Source organism: Cynocephalus volans, chromosome 18 (genome assembly GCF_027409185.1).
Source record: "Cynocephalus volans isolate mCynVol1 chromosome 18, mCynVol1.pri, whole genome shotgun sequence".
Lineage (NCBI taxonomy): Eukaryota > Metazoa > Chordata > Mammalia > Dermoptera > Cynocephalidae > Cynocephalus > Cynocephalus volans.
The window spans coordinates 13,452,182-13,474,455 of NC_084477.1; the positions used below are offsets into that span (position 1 = coordinate 13,452,182).

A 22,274-nucleotide genomic window follows, 5' to 3' on the forward strand; every position below is an offset into this window, starting at 1 on the left:
AGGATGACTAATAGGTATCTCAAATTTGATATATCAGGGACCAAATCCCCAATCTTTTCCCCCAAATCTGTTCTTCCCATGGTAAAGCTTACAGGAATGCTACAGCCAGACTGGCCTCCTTGTTTCTCAAATGTGGCAAATGTGTTCTTGCCTCGAGGCCTTTGTACCAGCTGTTTCCTTCTCTTAGCATACTTTTCTCGTATATTCTCCTGGTGCACTTACTTATTCTCATGGTTTCTTAGGTTTCTGCTGGAGTGTCACTTTATCCGACATGTCCCCTTATCCAAAATGTCCTCTTCCCTGACTATGCAATATAAGATATATGCATCCTCACCACATTCCTTTGACCACTTTCTTAAAACTCTCCACCCACCTGCTTCCTATCTCACTTGGTGTGGTGTCATACAGACAAAATCAGGTCTTTGTCTCTTACTGCTAGCACTGAGCTCCTAAAACTCTTGGAATTTCCCAAGTGACAGGAATGACTTGTTTTTCATAAGGAGTCCCTTTCAGACACACCTGAGTTGATGCTAATGAAGTGATTTAGGGTGGGGTCCCCACCTAGCTTCAGGATGTGGCTGGTGACCACAAAGAGCAAGAGCTGAGAATGCTGGAACTTTGGGTCCCACCCACCAACCTCCAGGAAGGAGAGAGGGTGACGCTGGAGACTGAGCACTGGAAAAACTGTTCAACAGCTAGACTTCATGAGCATCTGGGTTGGTGAACACATTGACTTGCTGGGAGGGTGGTGTGCCAGGAGAGGGCATGGAAGCTCCGTGCATTGCCATGAAAGCTCCCTGTGAAGATGTAAGCTCCTTGAGGGTAGAGATTTTTGTCTTTTTTCCCTTCTAATTCAATATTTGCACCACTTCGAACAGTGCAAAGCTCAGGCTACGTCTGAACAAATACATAAATGAATGGAAGGTGAATGCCAATAAATTATTCAGAATGAAATCTAGAGAGACAATGCGATAATATATATTAAAGAGAACTTAGGAGACAGAGAATAAAGAAGGTCTACTATGTCTCATTAGAGCTGCAGAAGAATAGAATGGAAAAGGGGAGAAGCAGTATTGATTCAGAATAGGGGAGATCAGTATGAAATAGATAACCCAGTAGAAAAATGAACAAAAGATATAAATAGACATTTCACACAAGAAGAAATACAAACATCTCATAAAACATATAAACATTGTACCTTGTTAGTGCAAATAAAAAAAAAATCAGATAACATTGTTCTTTAGCCAGATCTGAAAACAATCTAAATATGGATTGTATTAGTTTCCCATTGCTGCCGTCACAAATCGCCACAGACTTAGTGAGTTAAGACAACATAAATTTATCTTGTAGTTCTGGGGCCAGAAGTTCTAGGTTTTACAGGGTTAAAATCAGGGTGTCAGCAGGTTGCATTTCTTCTGGAGGCTCCCAGAAGGAGAATCGTTTCTTGCCTTTTCTAAGCTTCTGGAGGCGTTTGTGATCTTGGCTTGTGACCTTTTCCTCCACCTTCAAAGCCAGCAGTGTACCCTCTTCCGTCTCTTTCTCTGACTGCCACTCTTTGTAACCACCTTAGTCCCACCTGAATATAGTCTTCCCGTCTGAAGATTCTTAATGGAATCACACTTTAAGTCCCTTTTGCCATGGGAAATAACTTAGAGTAATCGGAGATTTCAGGAATTAGGGCACGGGCATGTTTTTTGTGGCAAGGGTGGGCTGGGGTGGGCATTATTCTGCCTTCTATATGGGTCAACAGTAGAACCATTAAATGGTGATATTTTCATATAATGCAACATTTGCAAAAGAAAATGAATTTTTATTCTTGTACCTCGATGTCCACACAATTAAAATATTTTTAAAAAATAAAATATGATGGTTTACAAACTAAAAGTTGACAATTTAAGAAAAATTTATAAAACATTTTTGAAACCTAGAGAGTTTTTTGGTTTGTATCTGTTCCCTTTTTTCCTATTGTTGTGTAGGGAGCTAGAATTTGAAGTCTTGTAAGTAGTAAGCGAGAGCTGTGGGATGGCATTGGGGAGTTCGTGACAGGATCCTAGTAAGTGTGACAGCAAAGCAAACAGAACTCCAGAGCCACAGTTCTTGAGAACGATCCCTTGTTTTTTATCTCAAGATAGTATATATAACTCTAGCTCTATGTTGTGGGGAGTTTGGGGACACATTTACACTCCTAGGGAGAAAGAAAAAGAGATAGCTGGCAAGGACTGGTTTCCATGATCTGATCATTGCTCGTTCCTCCTAGGCACCATGAATAACCTCTAACAGGCCGAGCCCCATTTCTGTTTTTAATTGAAAATTTACATTGAGATAGTTTACGTTTATGTGCAGTTATTAATACCAATTTCTTTTCTTGGATTAATGTGCACCTGGAGTAGTGAAAGCATAAGAGCATGGATTTTAAAGTCTGATAGATTTGGGAATGTGTTCTATTTCTACTTTGGAAAAATTGTTTCTTTGCTAAACCTTAATTTCCTTATATATAAAATGAGGATAATAATATTTATTCATGGGATACTTCTAAAATGAAAATGAGGTAACATATGTAAAGCTCTTAGCACCGTGCCTGTAAGTATTACATAAATGACAGCCTAAATGAAAGATATACGTTACTACAGCAATAAGATTACAGTCTGCGACTTCTAGCATAGTCTGGGAAGAGATTGCTTTAATATTCCAGCGTCTACTTGGATTTTATGTGTGTTTAGGAAGGGAAAGGAAAATTTAATGTTTTTCATTTGCACACTAAACAAGAATGTTTAGTTCTTCAGAATGGGTATATTTAATCTTTTTATTTTTTTTATTTCATTGGCCACAGGAAAAAGTAAATGGCTGCTTTAATGGTCTGTATCTTAATCAGCAAATACCAACTAACTTGAATGAATAACTTATCTTTTTATGTATTATGTATTAGTACAGCTCTGTTAAAGTTGAAACAGAAGTAATTTACGTATTTTAAGTTATATACATATGAATTCTAGGTTGCTGGAGTTCTGGATGATTGCTTGTGTGATATTGACAGCATCGATACCTTCAACACCTACAAAATCTTCCCCAAAATAAAAAGATTGCAAGAGCGTGACTATTTTCGTTATTATAAGGTAAGGTTATAAGTTTCAGTTCCATCGGTGCCAAAGGTTTCTATAGGGCAGTCTGCAGATGTGACTGTTGGGACCTTTTTGAAAACCTGTCTGCACTCCTCCCATCACGCTATGTACATCTTTTATATACTAAGAACCTGAATCCCCTTTGTATGTTCCGGGAATTCCTCGTCTTGCAGTTTGGGTTTTGAGGCAGAGACTCTTCGCTCTACAGAGGCTGAAAATGCCAGTGACTTATTTTGTCAGCCTCCCTTGTAAGGTTGCTTCTGCCACCGATCTGGACACACCTGCTCAGGCTTTGAGCCGTGCCGAGGGCAGCGTGCTGGCCTTCTGAGCAGCGTCACAAAGCACAGCAGCAGCGCGCACTGGCCAGCTCTCTGGGAGCTGGAACGCTGCCCATGGTAGAACCACAGAATTCATTCTTCAGTCTGCTGATAGTCTGCTCTGGACCTTTACAGAATAACCAATGATAGTTTAAAGGCAGCAGCAGTCTTTAAATATGGCAATAAGGCAATCTTTAAAAGAATAATATTTTGAATTTGAGAACAATATTTTAAAGGATTCAATAGGTTTATAATTTCTTTAATTTTCATTTTTAGTTTATTCTAAAAATTGAGCAGGATTTTCTTCTTACCCTGATTCTGTATAGCCTATCTTAGTCCTTTAAATGTTTTTGAGGATCAAAAAATCCAGTATTTTGGCAGTTTTAAGTTGTACAGATAGACAACAAATTAGAGAATTAAAGATTTTAATTCCTTTTCCCTGTCAGCACCAAGAATATCCCAAAAAGGTGAATACAAAATCCTTTAGGAATGCAGATTCTATGAATTTATTTCAAAGAGTAATCTATACCTAAACAAACTTTTGACTGTCTATTATTCTACGCCTTTTGCATATAAATTGCTTCTAATTCCGACCACTAAACCTATAAATCTTTCTGCACTTGTAGCTGCTTTCACCTGCTTCCTTTCCACTATTAGATTGAAACATCTGAAATTGTTACTTATATTTCAAAAATGGTTGATTATGCCAGTTTTATGTGATTCAATCTAATGCAATGGAGGAAACATTCCTTCTATCAAAGACTGTCCCTTCACAGGAAGTCCAGATCACATCTCCACCCATAAGTCACGACCCTCACTCTTTCACTCTTCCCTTTTGGGACTGCATCTTCTATTTCTGTAACCCTACAAGCCCTGGTCAATAGAAGCACTCAAATATTTGAATGAATGAATGAATATCTCATTTAACCTTCACACCAAATTTTGTCAGTATTATCCACATTTTTCAAATGAAGAAATAATGGTTTAGGGATCCTACTTTTGTTGACTAACAAAACACAAGTTTTATTAAGAAAAGCTGTGGAATAGCTCGCAAAATTGAAAGATAAGCTGAGGAAGCCTACACTTCAGAAAAGATGAAAATAGAGCACGAATTAATGGCCATTCTCTTTAAGGTACCACCAAAATTTGGGATGAAATGAACCATTTTCCCATATTTTTGCAATGTTTTATACAGGTGTCAAATTTCTGGAGGAGAGGTTCTGATTGGTGTAGGGAGGGTCACGTGACCCTTTGACCGCAAGAGGGAAGGATACCTTGGTTGACAGTCCCATTGCATGAATATAAAAGGAGTCATCGTTTCTCAAAGGGAAATCGGGGGACTGTTAGAGCGGGAGAAATGGATGCTGGATGGTAAAATAATAATGTGGCTCTTGGCTACACAGGGTGCAATCTCATTCTTCCTCTTATACGTGTGGTTCAAAAATGTCCTAACCAACACAGTGAATTATTCCATATGTAACCAAAACACATGCATACCCTCCCCCAAAGGAGGATAATGTCATGATCCACTTAATCTCCAAGTCTAGGTTATTTGGGCGATATCTACTCCTTTTAGTTCTGTCAACCTATGAAATAAATAAAAAGGAAATTTAACCACTCCCAGTATACTGTACATGCAATAGTTGCAAAATAGGAAAGCTAAGAGAAGGGGTTAATTTTAAGTACACACATACATATGATTTAGTGGGCAAGGAAATACAGGTAGGAGCAGGTCTGCCTTTATGCAGCTGGGCAGTTGGCTGCTGTGGCTGATGTTTATGACTTCTCCGTTGTACTGTCCATTCTGTTTCTTTACTCACCACGTCTTTATTGAATGACAACTTTGTGCCAGTCCTTAGCCTAGATACTGTAGATACAATCGTGACTAAGACAAAGCTTTTGTTCTGGTTAGGGAGACAAATAATAAACAAGTAAACAACAGTCTCAGATAGTTATAAGGTAAGTGCTATGGAGAAAAATAAAGCAAAGTAAGAGATAGACTAACGGGTTGGAGGTGGGGGAAGTAGGTAGCCCTATACCGCAGAAGGTGGTCAGGAAAGGAAGGTGTTTATGCTCATGTAATGTTGGAGCGAAGACCTACCTAACGTGGAAGACTAAGCCATGATACGATCTGGGGAAAGAATGTTCCAAGGAAGGGGAATAGAATAGCAAGTGTAAAGGTCTTCACACCGGAATAAGCTGAGCGTGTTTAAGGACTAGGAAGGAAGCTGGAGGACAGTAAATGAGATGGAGAGTTGGAGAGAGGTAGGGGTTAGAAAAAAGGAAAAAATAGGGCCTACTGACCCTATGAGGATGTTTGATTTTATTCTAAGCACAATCACAAAGTATTGAAAGGATTTTTGTACAAAATAGACTATTAGGTAAGAGATAGAAAATAGAGAAGCCGTTGAAGAGGCTATTGCAGTTGTCCAGACGAAGATAAAAATTTGGAATAGCCTGCTAGAGTCGGAAAAGGTGGAAAATGATCAAATTAGCAACGTATGGGAGGGGTAACACCGATTCGCTGCTCTGATGGCTTGAGTGTGGAGTGTGAGAAGTGAAATCAAGGATGACGCCTAAGCTTTGAGCACACAAAATATACACATATCATGACCAAGCCGATCTTATTCCGAGAACGCAAAGATGCTTCTTTTATAGCTTCAAAATTCAACATATGTTCCTGGTTAAAATTCAATAAAATAAGAGTGGTGGATCCTTCCTTAACATGCTGATCTCAGTTCTCACATGAGCATCGCCAGCGTCTCACTTACGGGGAATCTCACTTAGGTTAGGGACCGAGATGAGGAAACCCACCATCTCCATAACTGTTGGACGTACTAGCCAGTGCAAACAGGAAAAGACCACCAGAGGCATACAGATTTTAAAAGAATAAGTAAAATGATTCGCACTTGTAAATGACAAGCATATACCTAGATTACTCAAGAGTCACTAATAAAATGAACACAAACAGTAAAAAATGCACTAAGATAACAGGCTGTAAATGTAACGTCCAAAACAATATTTTCGTAAATGCAAACAATAACCAGTTAGAATGTACAATGGAAAAGCAAACCTCATTTACATTAGCAACGAAAAAGATAAAATATATAGGAATAAATGTATCAAGAAATGTGCAAAACTTAAAGGATTGAAAGCTTCAGCACACTCCTGAAAGATGCAGAAGTAGGCTTGAACAAATGGAAGGATGTCCTCTGTAGCATAAAGATGTTAATTCTCCCCAGGTTAGTACAGTCAGTCCTGTATCCGTGGGTTCCACATGCATGCATTCAACCAACTGCAGATAGAAAATATTTGGAAAAAAAATTATGTCTGTGCTGAATATATACAGACTTTTTTTCCTAATAATACAGTATAACAACTATTCACATAGAATTTACATTCTATTAGGAGTTATAAGTCATCTAGAGATGATTTAAAGTATATATGAGGATGGGCTTGGGTTATATGCAGACACTACACCATTTTAGAACAGGGACTTGAGCATCTGCAGATTTTGCTATCTGCAGGAGGTCCCGGAACCAGTCCCTGGTGGATACCGAGGGATGACTGTATATAAATCTAATGAGATCCTAATAAAAATATCAGCGAGGTTTTGTTTTCTTTCTCCTGGAGTTGATGAGTTGTCACAGGTTGGGTTCCCTGGGAAGGAGACTTTGAGGCCAGAGATTAATTGGGGACTACTCTTGGGACCAACCACTGAGGGAGGGAAAGGAAGGGAGGAAATCAGAACTGGGCACAAAGAGAAGTCAGGCCCTGATGCGGCCTCAGTGGAAAGCTCACATAACGCTTTGGGGAATTCTCGAGATGGGCTAACCCACGTGGGGTGAGAGGTCTAAGCCTTTATATCCCCACTTTGGATGAAGGCCACCACAGGAAGGGGGGAAGCGACATTGGACAGATCAGATTGGATGATGTCCAGTAACCTGTCTTCAAGTTTGCTAGTCCTTTCTTCTGCTTGATGTAGTCTGCTATGAACCCCTCTATTGACTTTTTGAGTGTAGTTATTTGTCAGATCCATGATTTCTGTTCGGTACTTTTGTATATTTTCTCTCTGTGTAAGTTTTCAGTTTGTTCATGCTCTGCTCTCCGTAGTGACCATCTTTGTAAGTGTCATTTTGAATACCCTGTCCAATAAATCACGTTTCACCATTTCATTAGGGTCAGCTTCTGAAGATTTATCTTGTTCTATTTTTGTAACACATTTCTCTGTTTCTTCATTTTCCTTGACTCTTTTTGTTGGTTTCTGTGCATTAGATAAAAGAACCACTTCCTCTTGTCTTGTTAGACTGGTCTCATGTAGGAAGTGTTTCTCTTAAATTGGCCTGGCCAGAGATTCTAGGTGCCTCAAAACTCTTTGTGCATGTTCAGTCTGTGGTCTTTGTTCTTAGTGGCCCCTAAGAAATTAGAGCGTCAGATCATGCTGTTGCCTTGAGGTGGGATAGAAACCAGTCCCTTGGGAGGCAGCTGAAGAGGTCAGGGTGTTAGATGTGTGTTCCAGTTCCTTCTTTCCTGGCAGAGAAGCTGAGAGTCAGAGTTTGTCTCCTAGTGTTCTGCCCTATGTCAAGGAGAGGGTCTGAGGCAGATGCCTGTGCTCCTGATCCGAGATCAGACTGCTGACTTAACCTGGGGAGAGAGCTGCTGGACATTTGCAAGTTTGTTCTCTGCTGTGTGGGAGACTCAGGAGGGCAAAGCTCTGTCAGCTCACAGAGCTAGGTCATTTAGGAGCCGGTGCCTCGAGTGAAGGCTGTAAAAGTTGGGGCCCTTGGTGTGTGCAGAAACTACTTCCAGGGGGAGCCTTCAGGTCTGGAGTTATCACTGAAGCAAGCCAGGGAAGAAGGCACAGGGAGTGCTCCTTTCTCCTTTCAGGCACAGTGACATCCCTCTGCTTCCCTCTAGTGAGAAGTTGCAGAAATTTATCCCAGGAGCAAGCCAGGGAAGAGGGCACGGGGAGTGCTGTCCTTCCTGTTCTTGCTGACAGAGGCCTCCAACCTCTTTCCAGGGAGAGACTGTAGGGTTGCAATAGTCACTGCAGCAAGCTGGGGGAGAAGACGCATGGAATGCCATCCTTCTCATGTAGGCTGTAGGTGGTGTATTCATTACTGACCACCCCTCGGACACGTAGACTCCCAGATGCCAGCTTGTTAGAGGCCAGAACCCCAGGGAGCTACCGGAAAAGCATGTGGCCAAACCCTGTCCGGGGGGAGTTGGAAGACAAGCTGACCCCAGGGGCTACAGTGGCTGGAAGTGCTCTTGAGGTTCAGAACCCCCCTTTCTTCTTTGTGCTTGAAGGAAATCTCTGATGCCCTGTCCCTGCCATTCCTCGAGCATGGTGATTTAAGAGCCAGGCCCTCCTGCAGGGACTGTAAAAGCTGGACACTATAGGGTGGTACGAGCCCCTCCTCTCTTGGGAAGAAGCTGGGAGTGGGGCTTCCCTTCCCACGAGAAGGTTCTGTGCCCAGCATAGAGTTAGTGCGCCAGTTGCATGTGCATATCTTCTCAGTTGTCTAGTGTGTAGATTTGACTTTGATCTGGAGGGAATTGATCCCTGTGTGGGAGTTTACTCGGTGTGCAGAGCCTCCTATTCTGCCATGAGGCTGACATCACCTCGAATTCTGAGCATTTTCTGAAGATAGAGCTGGGCGGGTTTTCCGAGGTGGTGCATGTGGGGTGAGGAAGAAAGGAGTCTAGGGTGAGATGCCAAGGTTTTGGCCTGAGGAGCTAGAGCGATGAGCCTGCCCTTTCCTGAGCTGGCAAGAATGGCGCGGAGGAGCAGGCGCTGGGTATGTTAAGTTGGAGGTGCCTGTGCATGCCTCCTGGAGATGACAAGGAGGCCAGGAGCTCGAGGGAGCTGTCCAGCTGAGAACCCGCAGTCCTCAAACGTGCCGTGCTGTTTTAAGCTTCTTTGTCTTTGCATATCCCGACCCCTCTACCTAGAAATGTCTTTCTCTAGAACACTGCAAGCCAGACCCGTCTTATGTATTACCAAGGTCAAGGTTGATCACCCTGTCCTCTGTCTGTGTTGCTGGTCTCTCTACCTATTTTTGCATCTTCCTCTGTAATGTTGCTATTGTTTACTTCACTTAACACATGTTTATTGAGGTGTCTATTATGATTCTCGGCACTGGAGATAACAAAATAAGGCAAAATTCTGATCCTCACAGTGGGTGATGCAGACAGTGAAGAAGTCACCAAATAATATTCAGGTAGTGACAAGTGCTGTGAGAGTGTATCAAGCGGTATGTTGGGTGGAGGTTGCATGCTGAGCACCGCTTTAGAGTCTGGCTGGGGAAGGTCTCTGCTGAGGTGATACTTGAGAGAGGCCTGAATGAGGTGACGGAGTGAGCCATCAGGACAGGCCACGGGAACAGCCAGTGGAAAAGCTTTGAGACCTAGGGAGCTTGGTGTGTTTCCAGCAAGAGGCTGGTGTGGCTGGAGGAGCCTGAGAGCGGATGTCAGCGGTGGGCCGGGTCCAGGTCATGGAGGGCCTTGTCCAGCTTGCTGCGGGGTGTGGATTGACTCTAAGAGTGACAGGAAGCCACAGGAAGGTTCTGAGCAGGGATGATTGTGATCCGATTTATTGTCGCTTATAACTGTCGTTGCTGGGTGGGGTAGCTGGCAGTAGCAGCAGGGAGACCATTGCAATAGCAAAACTCTCGATTTTCCTTTGTGGCACTTACCCCAACGTGTAATTCAATAAACATATTTAATTTCTGTTTCCTTCAGTGGATTGTAAATTCTGGAGGTGGGGGGCTCTTTTCCTGTGTCTTTCTTTCCCCTAGAGCCTGGCACCATGCCTGACACACAGTGGGTACTCAGTGCATACTCGTTAAGTGAACGGACACCCGTGAGAACCCTGTTTGATAAGGTCACCTTAGGGGCTGGAAGACGTTAAGGTGGTTCTAGAATCCGTTCCAGCGTTGTTCAGATGAGCAGTGAACTTGATCTCTGTTCCTTTTCTCAAGTGTCATAGGACGAATAGCAGCATTTATTTTAAAACTTAACATTGCATCTGAAAAACTGCCATCATTTAAAATCTCGAACTGTATAGATGCCACAAGGACAGGAAACTTCTCCTTAACTAACCGCCATGTCACTGGTGCTCAGCACAGTGTCACTTGGGTAGCAATTCCATAACTACAGTGCACGTTTACTAATGCTGACTTATTCTTTCTCTCAAGGTTAATCTGAAGCGGCCATGTCCCTTCTGGGCAGAAGATGGCCACTGTTCCATAAAAGACTGTCACGTGGAGCCCTGTCCGGAGGTATAATCAATAAATAAAAATAATAAGGAAAAATTTGCAAGCATAACCTCTGTACTTTATTTTAGGCTAATGTCAATGGATTTGGGCTTCTCAACAAATTCATATGCTCTCGGTGCTCTTTTTAATAACCACATCTTGAGGACTTTTTCTATATTTACTGCCTAAATGGGCTTGAAGACACTTGTGTCCAGTGGGATTGGTGATTGGATGTGGAAGTGTACAGTCTGATTCTAAAATGTAAGGAAAATTGGAGGCTTGTTCTAGGACTGAATCTACAGTTGGCTTTTATTTCATGCTTTATTGACTCTGTATCTTGTTTCATAGGCAAAAAAAAAAAAACGTACTAGAGCCTACACTTCAAATTTAGAGTGGGAATTAGAGTGTGGAAAGTGGGGAAATTGTAAGCTTGGAATTAGGTTTTCACTTGGTCTTGATACATTGAAAAAAAAAAAAAGCTATGTTTATTACCAAGAAAATAACATCTAGCATAATTAACTGTATTTATCTCCTTGAACAGTTATTAGTTGTAAACTATATTTTTATTTCACTTTTTGCTTCCCTTACCTAACGAGTTAGTCTAGTTGGTTGTCTTTAAAAATAGGAAAAGAGCATATTGACCAGTGTCCTTCCTGAAGGGAAAATTCAAGTGTTTTATTCTTTTCAAACGTTTTAGTTTGAAATAATTTCAGACTTACAGAAAAGTTGCAAGAATAGTACAAAGAATTCCCATAAACTTTTCATCCAGATTTCTAGAATGTTAATATTTCTCACATTTGCTTTATTAATCTCTTTTTAATATATTTATTATTATTTTATGAACCACAGGTCTGTTACAGACATGACAATCCATTACCTCTAAATACTTCAGTGTGTATTTCCGTAAAAACAGGAATATTCTCTCATATAACCACAGCATAATTAACAAAATGAGGAAATTAACATTAATATACTGCTAATGTCTAATCTGTGGACCTTAATCAGATATTGCCAACTGACTTAATCTGCTTGTGCTTTGTAGCCACACGCAGAAAAGTTTCTGGTGTAGAATCGAATTCAGAATTGTACATTGCACTTAGTTGCCGTGTCTCTTTCACTCTGGGACGGTTCCTCGGGATTTCTGTTTTTCATTGTCTTGACTTCATCCCTCCCTGCCTTCCTTTTTTTAGGATACAGGCCAGTTATTTTGCAGGATATCCCTCATTTTGGGTTTCTCTGATATTTCCTATTGGTTAGATTCAGGTCACACGTTTTTGGCAGGTATCCCATAGTGGTGATGTCATGTCCTTGTGTCCTTCCCAGCCTACTGTATCAGAAGGCACATGATGTCATCTTGGTGACTTGTTTAGGGTGATGTCTGCCAGATCTCTTCACTGTAAAGTGGAAACTCCTTTGAGACTATGAAAATGTCCTGTTTTTCATCATACTTTTTAGCTGTTAGTTTTAGCGTCCATTGATGATTCTTGCCTGAAGCAATCGTATGATGGTTGTCAAGTCGTGCTTGTCTAGATCTAGTTTTTCTATATTTTTAGTTGACATTCTGCTGTCAGCAAGAGCTGTTTTTTGTCTTCCCTTTCTTTATTTAATTATAGATTTATGTCAGTATGGACTTTTGAATATTTATTTAGCAGTGTATTATGTTATTATCATTATTTGTTTTTTATAATAGCTTTGTCGAGACATAATTTACATACCATAAATTTCACCCTTTCTAAACTGTGCAGTTCAGTGGTTTTTAGTATATACATAGAATTACACAAATATCACTGCTAATTTTACAACATTTTCATCACCCCAAAAAGAAACCTCATTCTCATTAGCAATGACTCTCTATTACCCTCACCTCTTCTCCCTGGAAACTACCAATCTACATTCTGTCTCTATGGATTCACCTAGTATGGACATTTCATGCAAGTAAAATCATACAGTGTATGGTCTTTTGAGTCTGGGTTCTTTCAGTTAGCATAATGCTGTAAAGGTCTGTCTGTGCTGCAGCACGAATCCGTACTTCATTCCTTCTTATTCCAAATAATACTGAATTGTAGGGATAGACCACATTTTGTTTATCCGTTCATCAGTCAATGGACATTTGGGTTGTTTCCACCTTTTGGTTATTACAGATAATAATACTGTGAACATTCATGTACAAGTTTTTGTGTGGACATTTGTTTTCATTTCTCTCGAGCATACACCTTGGAGTGGAATTACTGGATCATACGGTAACTGTGTGTTACTGTTCGAGGTACTCCAAACAGTTTCCAACATGGCTGTACCGTTTTACATTTCCACCAGTGAGGTATTAGGGTCCCAATTGCTCTACATGCTTGTCAACATTTCTGATTGTCTGCCTTTTTATTTTAGCCATTCTAGTGGGTGGTATCTAATTGTGGATTTCATTTGCATTTTCCTGATGGCCAGTAATGTCGAGCATCTTTTCAGGTGCTTATTGGCCATGTGTATATGTTCTTTGAAGAAATGGCTATTCAAATCCTTTGCCCATATTTAAATTGAAAACTAATTGTTTTCTCATTGCTGAGTTGTAAGAGCTCATTATTTGGCTTTGATACACAGTGTTGTGTTTATCTCTCTTTGGGGAAGAATTCATTAGGCATTTCATATTGTACCCAAACTTGCAATGCAGTATGCATTCTATAATATGAAGTCAAATTTAATTGTGAGGGTTACTTAATTTCATAATTTATAGACTGCTCCATATTACTTGTGTTAGTGACAATAACCAGATTTATTCCATGCTTGATTTTATATTAGCTTTACATTTATCATTACTTTTAATAATTCTTTTTTGTATATATTGTTTATGTGTTATTCATGATAGTCTTCTGCCCCAGTATTTATAAATGGCCTATATCTAAGGTTTGCTTAAATCATATTATTACGTTCTGCACCAGACTTTTTAAAAAGCTGCTAATAATTGTGATTTTAGCGTACTATACTCTACTGCTTAGAGGACATATCGTAGTCAGAGAGCACTTTCGGTTAATATTTATTCCAGATTGTAAATTCAGGGTCTTATAACTTTGTCTAGATTTGACTTGAGTTTTATAATTTTCTCTCCTGCTCCCTATTAGAGGTGCTAGAGAAAACACTGAAGTGATAAAATATTGGCAGCAAGTGACATTTTATCTAGATAGTCTTTTTGTTGATAGGGAAAAAAAATCTCTTATTGTCACCATCGTCATGTACGTTCTTCAGTCTGACAGAACAATATTTATTCTAAATATTAGGTTAGAATTTGTCTATGAAACATGAACAATTTTTAATGAGTAATTTGCCATTAATTTGAAAACCATAGATTCACATGCTGGAAATCATTCCCCTGAGTTGATCAGAGGATCAGCCTGGGATTGTCTTCTTTCAAATATGATTTTTGTTTAAAGTTCTATTTGATAAACCCCTTGTAATAATTCACAGATTTATTTATCAAATCTTAACACTTCCTTGTACTTCCTAGTACTGGCCATTCACCCAAAAAAAAAAAAAAAAAAAAAAGAAAAGAAAAAAGCTTCACACTAATTATTGGCTCTGTGGAAAAGAATATTGGATCTACATGCAGTTCTTCCCCTGCAAACCCTCGATTCCTTGGATTGGAAGCCCTAGTCATATGGGCTGAGTATCTGACTCTTGCCTTCTAGTAATTCTAAATGCCCGAACCTCAGTTGGTTCGAGGATGGTGTTGATAACACCAAGGTCTGGGCTTTGATCCCTATTACCGTCCAGCTGCCAAAAGTTAAGGGGGAAAAAAAGCCTAAATTTTAAATGTTATCTTAGAGCAGAAATTAAAATTGAGCATAATGTATTTTAAATAATTTTGAACTTTAAAAAGATTCCTTTTCTGTGGCTATGGAAAAAGTGATTTTCAGATTTTTAACCTAAAAATTATATAACCTATGAAGAAACAGTGCATTGAGAGTTATTATTAGAACTGATTTGACTCTCTAACTTTGTATATGTCATTCAGTTGCCTATACTTTGATTCATAAGTCTGTAAATTAGGACAACTCTTTACTTTTACTTTAAGGGGTAGTGTGAAAACAGAATTAGAATGAATGTGTATTTGCTGCCCACAGCATACAATACCCTGTGAATCAGAGCAACGCATTATCAATTTGTGAAGAAATCTCAAAGAACTGTAGAGATCACTTTTAAAATTTTTGTTTTCATTCTTTTAAGAGTAAAGTTCCAGTTGGAATTAAAGCCGGGCATTCTAATAAGGTGAGTCCCTTTTCTTCCTTGAATGATTCTGCTTAACATAGTTAAAGTCACCAATTACACCTGGATAGTGTTTGCAGTAACCATAACATGGTTAGTCGGGAATGGAGACCTTGCCTCAGGGTTCCAAATCCCTAATTCTTGCAGCAGGCAGAGAGATCATACAATCCTAGCTTTTTTCGAAGTTACTTCAGTTCTGTTTTTGCAACCTCTAGAAGAACTATAAAATGCAACCACAATGCCAGATCACCTATTCGGCAGGTTTGTTTTCTCATGTAGGTATTTCTAGTCTTCTGTTTCAACTATTCAACCTGTTAGATGCAGGCTTATATTGTGTAAACAATAATCAAGATACTTTGAGTAGAATACTTTTGAATGGTATTAAAATAGTCCTGTATTAAAGATGACCCTTTTTCTCCTACGATGAGCCTGCCATCATTTATTTTGCCATTCATGTTTTGGGTAACTGTTGACTTCTAATCCTCACCATTGTACGTTTGTAATAAAGATCATCCCCCCTCTGCCTTCTTGTGCACCCTCTCTCCATTTCTTGCTCTCTCTCCCATGTAGTCTTGTTTGTGCTCACTGTCTCATATTTATTTTTGTCTCAGATCTATCATCATTAAATAAAACAGTATAAAGCCAGCTGAAACCCCCCGAACTCCTTCCCGATCCCATTCTACTTCCTCCTCCTCTGAAGTATCCTTCCATGGTCTTATATTCTCATTGCACATGGATCTATAAGTCATATGCTTTAAACTTTTATTGCATGTGTGTCTGCAAGCAATGCACAGATTATTGTGTGTAAAATTTAAGAAATTTTAAAATAACATTATATTTCTGTATTTCTTCAGGTTAAAAACTTTTTTTCAGTTGATATTTTACTCAGTGTTACGCTTCTGAAATCTTTACTCTGTTGATAGCATGTGGATTGTGCTTATTCATCTTAGTAACTGTGCAGTAGTCAGTTGTGAGAGTAAAACACAGAGGAGCCATTCTTCTATTGATGGATTTTTCAATTGTTTCTGGTTTTTTGCTATTACAAATGATGATGCACTAGCATTTTGTCCTTTGTCATTGTGCACAAATGTAAGAATTTCTCTAGGTCTATATTTAAAAGTAGGATGCCTGGACTGTAGACGTACCTATCTCAACATGACAAGGTAGCACCAACTAACTTTCTAAGGTGGTCCTACCTTTTATTTTCAATTTTTGCCTTGGGATATGGTCTCAGGAATGGGACTATTAATTCAAGGGTTTATGCAATTTTACAGCTCTCTAAATATGTTGTCAAATTTCTTGTCTGAAAGCGTTTTCACACTTTACATCATCACCAACACACCAGTGCTAGTTGCTAAATTTTTAATGTCTTTGCTTATTTAGTAGGTGGAAACTCATACCTCGTTTTCATTTGTATTTCTTACATATGTTGGGGATTTTAGTGTATATTATTATTCACTGATTATCCTGCCAGTAGAAGCTGGAATAAAGAGAAAGATAATAACTATTACTAAACTTACTTTTTATGAACTTCTTTGCAGTACTTGAAAGTGACAAACAATACCAAAGAATTAGAAGATTGTAAGCAAGCTAATAAACTGGGAGCAGTTAACAGCACATTAAGGCAAGTTTTATTTTGGTAGTATTAAGAAAATTCTTTTTCATTTATTTATATTAATAATCTTCTATTTTTCTTGTGACTTTGATAGGACATTTTTGCTTAACCATTAAATTTTCAACTAATAAATTTTCAAAAGGAAGAAAAAGTTACTCTTTATCGTAAATTCCATAAATAGCTTTGCCTCTTCCTGGCTGATTTGTCCTTAAATTTCTAGAATGTATCATCAGGAGTAAATCTATTAAAAAGTAGAAATTTAGAAGATTTCTCAGCTAGCAAGTCTCATAGGTTCACTTTTCCTGATTATTATGCGAACAGTGGCTTGAGCCTCTAAGTCTTTTGTAAATAGTAATTCAATCTGCATGTTACATTTTGAGTGATAAAAGTTGCTATTAGCATAACTGTTAAGGTTCATAGATCTTTTTTTTTCTTTTTCAATTTTCCTTATTTGTTCTCAGCGGAAAATTGCTTTTGAAGGGCCAGCATAAATAATTTATAAATGTTTGCAGATCATGCAGCATAAAATGACTGAACATAATCTATAGATGGGAATGGAACACCACAGAAACTCTTGTAAATTTCTGTTTATTTAGATTTGTATTTCTGCACTATAATTGCTAATGACTCATAATAAAATTTGCAGTCTTATATATTGAAGAAAATTTTTCTTCCATGCTTTTTAAGAAACAAGAAGCATCATATTTTAATTTAAAAGCCCTTATGTTCTATTTCCTAATCTTGTTTTCTTCCCTTCATCCTTAAAGGTAGGTACAATCATGAATTTGGTGTAATGCAGTCCGTGTTTTTGTTTTTATCATATATACATTTATACTTATAAATGATATATAGTTTTACCTTGTCTATGTGGTTTTATTTTTCCTTCGTATAAATGATAATAGTGTATTTAACATTCTGCAACTTTCTTTTTTCATTCTACATTTTGCTTTCAGATCTATGTTGAAACACAGAGATTTGTCTCACTCTTTTAACTGCTGAATGGTTTCCATCATATAAATATATCATATTTTACTTATCTGTTTTCCTCCTGATGGATGTTTAGGCTGTTTCTACTTTTTTTACTTCTACAAACCGTGCCACCTTGGATCATATTCTGGGTCATTGTTTCTCCACTGGGGGGATTAGATCTTTAAATTGTTATTGATTTGTAGGTGTTCTTTATATAGTCTAATAATAACCCTTTGTTGGCTAAATGGGTTGTTAGGGCTCGCCTTTTAATTTATTCCAGAATATGGTTTTTGTTGTACACCGGCCATGAAATTGCTGAGTCTCAGCCTTGTCCAATTGCAACTGCTCTTGATCTTGCCTAGTGGCACCCAGAGTACTCGTGTGAATATCAGTTGCATCCAGTGCTAAGAGCTTTTGTTCTCCAAATCCTTGCCAAAGTTGGTAATGTTAGTTGAGTGGTAAACAGTATCTCATTTTTGTGATTATTAGCGAACGTGAGCATTTCTTTTCATCTGTTTGTTAGACATTTGGGTTTCTTATTCATTCAACCAATGAATGTCTACAACGTGCCCAGCACTGTTCTCGGATACTGGGAATACCGTAGCGTACACGATAAACACAATTTCTGCCCACCTGTAGCTTACTCCTCGTCAGAGGAAACAGAGTAAACGAGTAAAGTATATGAGAAGTAAGTATAAAATGGTGACAAGAGCTAGGGAAACAGTAAAACAGGGAGAAAAAACAGAGAGGGCGAGGAGCGAGGGGGTGGCTCTGTTTTAAATTGGTTGGGTAGGGAAGACGTAGTAGTAATAGGACGTTTGAACACACTGCTGAGCAATGTGAAGGCTTGAATCGTGACGTGGCCGCCTGGGGGATGAGCGCTCCAGGCCCCTGGCAGGATCAAGCCCCAACTGTTTGAGGACCCATGAGAAGGCCAGTGTGACCGGAGTACAGCGGTCAAGGGCAAAGTAGTAGAAGGCAAAGGGCAGAAGATGCTAGGGGTGGGAGCAGGGGCTGGGGTGGGTGGAGATCTCCTAGAGGCTTGGAGATAATATAATGAATATTGCTTTTAAACTGAGACAGGAGAAAAGTCGCTGGGGGATTTTGAGCCGCGGAGCAAGGGCCTGTGTCGATGCAGCCTGGTGTTACATTGTGGAAGCCTGGCTGTGTGGTTATTGTAGTGATCCAACTAAGACAAATGGCAGCCTAGACCTGGGTGATAGTGGCGGTGATGACAGGTGGTCCGATTCTGGGTATATTTTGAAGATAGAGCCAATAGGATTTGCTGAAGGATTGGATAGGGGTATGAAAAAGACAGGAGCTTTATGGATGACTACAGGATTTGGAACTGTAAAAATGGAGTGGCCGTTTACTGAACTGGGGACACCTGTAGGAGGAGCAAGTTTGATGGAAAATTATAGTTGGGCTTTGGACTTGTTAAGTTGCAGCTGCTGATGAGACATCCCGCTGGAGATGTCAAGAGTAGGCAGTTGGATATACAAGTCAGAATTAGGGAGAGGTTGTGATGTTTAATAGCTGTAAAAGCTGAATGCGATCACCAAGGGGAGAGGGTCAATAGAGAGACGACCTAGGGGCTGGCCGAAGTCCTTACAAGGTTTGGAGGTTAATGGCCTGTTTATATTCTTGGTCATTGTTTCTCCACTGGGGGATTGGATCTTTAAATTGTTGATTTGTAGGCGTTCTTTATGTAGTCTGATATAACCCTTTGTTGGCTAAGTGGGTTGTTAGGGCTTGCCTTTTAATTTTGTCTATAGTCTTTTTGTTGTTGTTGAACAGAAGTTAATTTTTAAACTTTTATTTATTTTTATTGAAACTTAATTGATTATACATATTCATGGGGTATAGAGTTGCTTAAACTTTTAAATTTAAGTATAGCTTACATATAATAAAGTCTACAGATCTTAAGTGTAAAGGTCAATTGAGTTGTACAAAGTGAACCCAAGTCTGTAGCCACTGTTCAGAACAATATACTTGATTACAGATTACCATGTATAGTTTCCTAGTTATTATCGCCTTCCAGAGTTAACCCTGATTTTGTGCTTTATTGGTAGAGACCAGTTTTGCCTGCTTATATAAATGGGATAATAGAGAACATATTCTTTTGTATCTGGCTTCTTTTATTTAACATAGGTCTGTGAGATTCATTCATGTTCTTGAGCGTAGTAGCGTTTCATTCTTTTTTATCGCTATATAATATTCAACAGTAATGATGTATCATATTTCCATCCTACTATTGATAGCTGGATGTTTTCCATTTTGGGGCCATTTCAAAAATATTTTGGTGTACATATGTATGTCTTTCTGAGGAGAATATACCTAGCAGTGGAATTAGGTGTTGCCAATGGTTTTCCAAAATTGCTACCCAATTACATTGCCACTAGCAATGTATTCATTCCTCTAACAATTGGTAGTATAATTTTGAAACAACTTTATTTTGAGATGTAATTGACACATGATGCCGTGCACATATTTAAAGTATACACTTCGATGTTTTGACATATGGATGCACATCACAATTCAGGTCGTTATCATATCTGTCACTCCCAAAAGCTTTCTCATGCCCCTTTATAATTCCTCCATCTAACCTCTTCCTGTTCCTGTTTCCCAGTATGATGACTGCCACTTCAACTCACAGCACCATCTTGACAGGCAGCGCTGGTTAGGCCCAAGAAATTCTCATGTGAATGGCTTTGCATCCATCCGCACACTGACTTGTAGAAAAGCTGGACTAGGTGACCTCTCAAGTCCCTCCTGACTCAAGTATAAACCAAGCTGGGCCAGCACTGTTGGCATCAGACGAGCATTGAATGTCTTTTCTGCACCGTGGCTTTAGGCAGGGATTAGATGGAACAGTCCACAAAGGCTCACAGATAAGAGTGCTCAACAGTCATACTGTTTACAAGAAAATAGGAATTTATGTCACAATTGATTTGTTCTTCACTATTTTCAGCATTATGTCATTCTAGCTGTAACTGGATCTTAGGCGTTCTTGTGTATGGCATCCCATATTTCAACTGAATCAAGCACAATACAGTTTTTTCCATTAACTTTTTTTATTAAGTTAATTACATATTTTCATAGGGAAAAAACCCCACAGTTAATTGAATTGGAAAAATTTATTAATAAAGTTCGTATTGTGCAGCCAGCCTTGTACAATTCTTTGTAGTGTTTATGTCATGTAGCACTTTCTCAAACACAAAATAAATTCTCGGCTGTCAGGGTAGCACATTTAAGAATTACCGGATGTATACTTGGTACACAAACAATTTTTTTTACCTTGTTTTTTTCTTTTGTGTAGTGAATAAAGAAGGGTAGCAAAATCATGCTTCTGGAATAGATGTGACATCATGGATGGAGGACAGAGAAGGCCTGAATATAGGTTACAGTGAACGTGGGCCAGAGTTTATTTGAATGAATGTAATTGTTCCTAATCAGTGAGTTCTTCAAGGTAGAACTCTTGGTCGTAGCTTTTGTTAAATGTAAGGCAGGATGTGAAATGAATGACATACCATGATAAACAGGACATTTGTGAAACCAGTGAATACCACATTCGATGGAAGATTATAGAAATGCAGTTCTTGGTATTTTGGATCCTATAAGTACAGAAGCAATTAAGTTTAAAGAATTCTGAAAGTAAATTTCTACGTCAGGAAAAAATATAAACATTACTATCATTTCTAAGTCAGTTGAAAAGTCCAGCTTGATTTTTGTTTTTAATTTCTAGTCAGAATAATTATTATTGAACTAGGGCTAATTACAATTTTAATGTACTTAAGAAATATAATCCACTCAGAAGTTAATATCTATGTTTTTCGTATAACTTGTTTCTCTCATTCCTCGCTGTAACTACTAACAACGGAACTTGTGACATCATCTAACTAATAAGGATGTAACCTCAGATCATATATTTTAATTACACTGGAATACTGTGTTAAAATTTTCAACTCCAAATTTAATCCTTTTTCTTTTTTATTCCTCCTTCCCATAGTAATCAAAGCAAAGAAGCTTTCATTGACTGGGCAAGATATGATGACTCAAAGGATCACTTTTGTGAACTTGATGGTAATAAAATAAACTATTATAATTCAATTAACTTTCACCCTTTCATAAGACATTTAAATCAATGAAAATATAATCTGAGTTACAGTTTTAATACTGGACGTTGCTATGCAGATCTTATTCTTTATACTGGCATTTATTGAGAGCCTGTGTTTCAGGCCCTGTGTTAAGTGCCTTAAATATCTCATTTCTAATCTTGACACCTACCTTAATAGGTGTGTATTATTTCATATCTGAGAAAACTGAGCTTCAAAAAAGACTAAATAACTTGCCCAAGATCACACGGTAGCAAGAGGCTGAGACAGGATTTGATCCCAGATCTGACCGCCTCCGAAACCTGAGTTCTTTCAATTGTGATGCTCTGTCTCCTGTGGACCTTTCGTTGAAGCTGCTTAGTTATAGGTCTGTGAACATATGAAAATGTTCACACTGGAATTTTCTGGAGGTCTCAGCAAACTCACATAAAGGTGCCTTCCCATACTGGGGAGGACTCTAATTTGACTTACTGATAGCCCTCCTTCCAAGGTCCCCTGGCGTGGTACAAAGACAGCCCACCGTCCAGCAGAGTAACTACCACTTCTTTTTCCAGAAGATAATCGCAGTGACTCAGAATGTTTTACCTGCAGGAGAGAGGCCCCAAATAACTGTGCTGAGTTAGGATTAA

General features: G+C 38.9%; 1 protein-coding gene across 1 annotated transcript in view; it reads left to right on the forward strand.

Moving 5' to 3' along the window:
* The window catches only part of ERO1B (endoplasmic reticulum oxidoreductase 1 beta), a 49,405-nt gene that overhangs the window by 4,054 nt on the left and 23,077 nt on the right, over nt 1-22,274 (forward strand). The window contains exons 2-6 of the mRNA XM_063082708.1: nt 2,994-3,113; nt 10,636-10,719; nt 14,908-14,949; nt 16,488-16,570; nt 21,540-21,613. Of these exons, the coding sequence (XP_062938778.1) occupies nt 2,994-3,113; nt 10,636-10,719; nt 14,908-14,949; nt 16,488-16,570; nt 21,540-21,613 (403 nt within the window). The remainder of the gene's footprint in view (nt 1-2,993; nt 3,114-10,635; nt 10,720-14,907; nt 14,950-16,487; nt 16,571-21,539; nt 21,614-22,274) is intronic.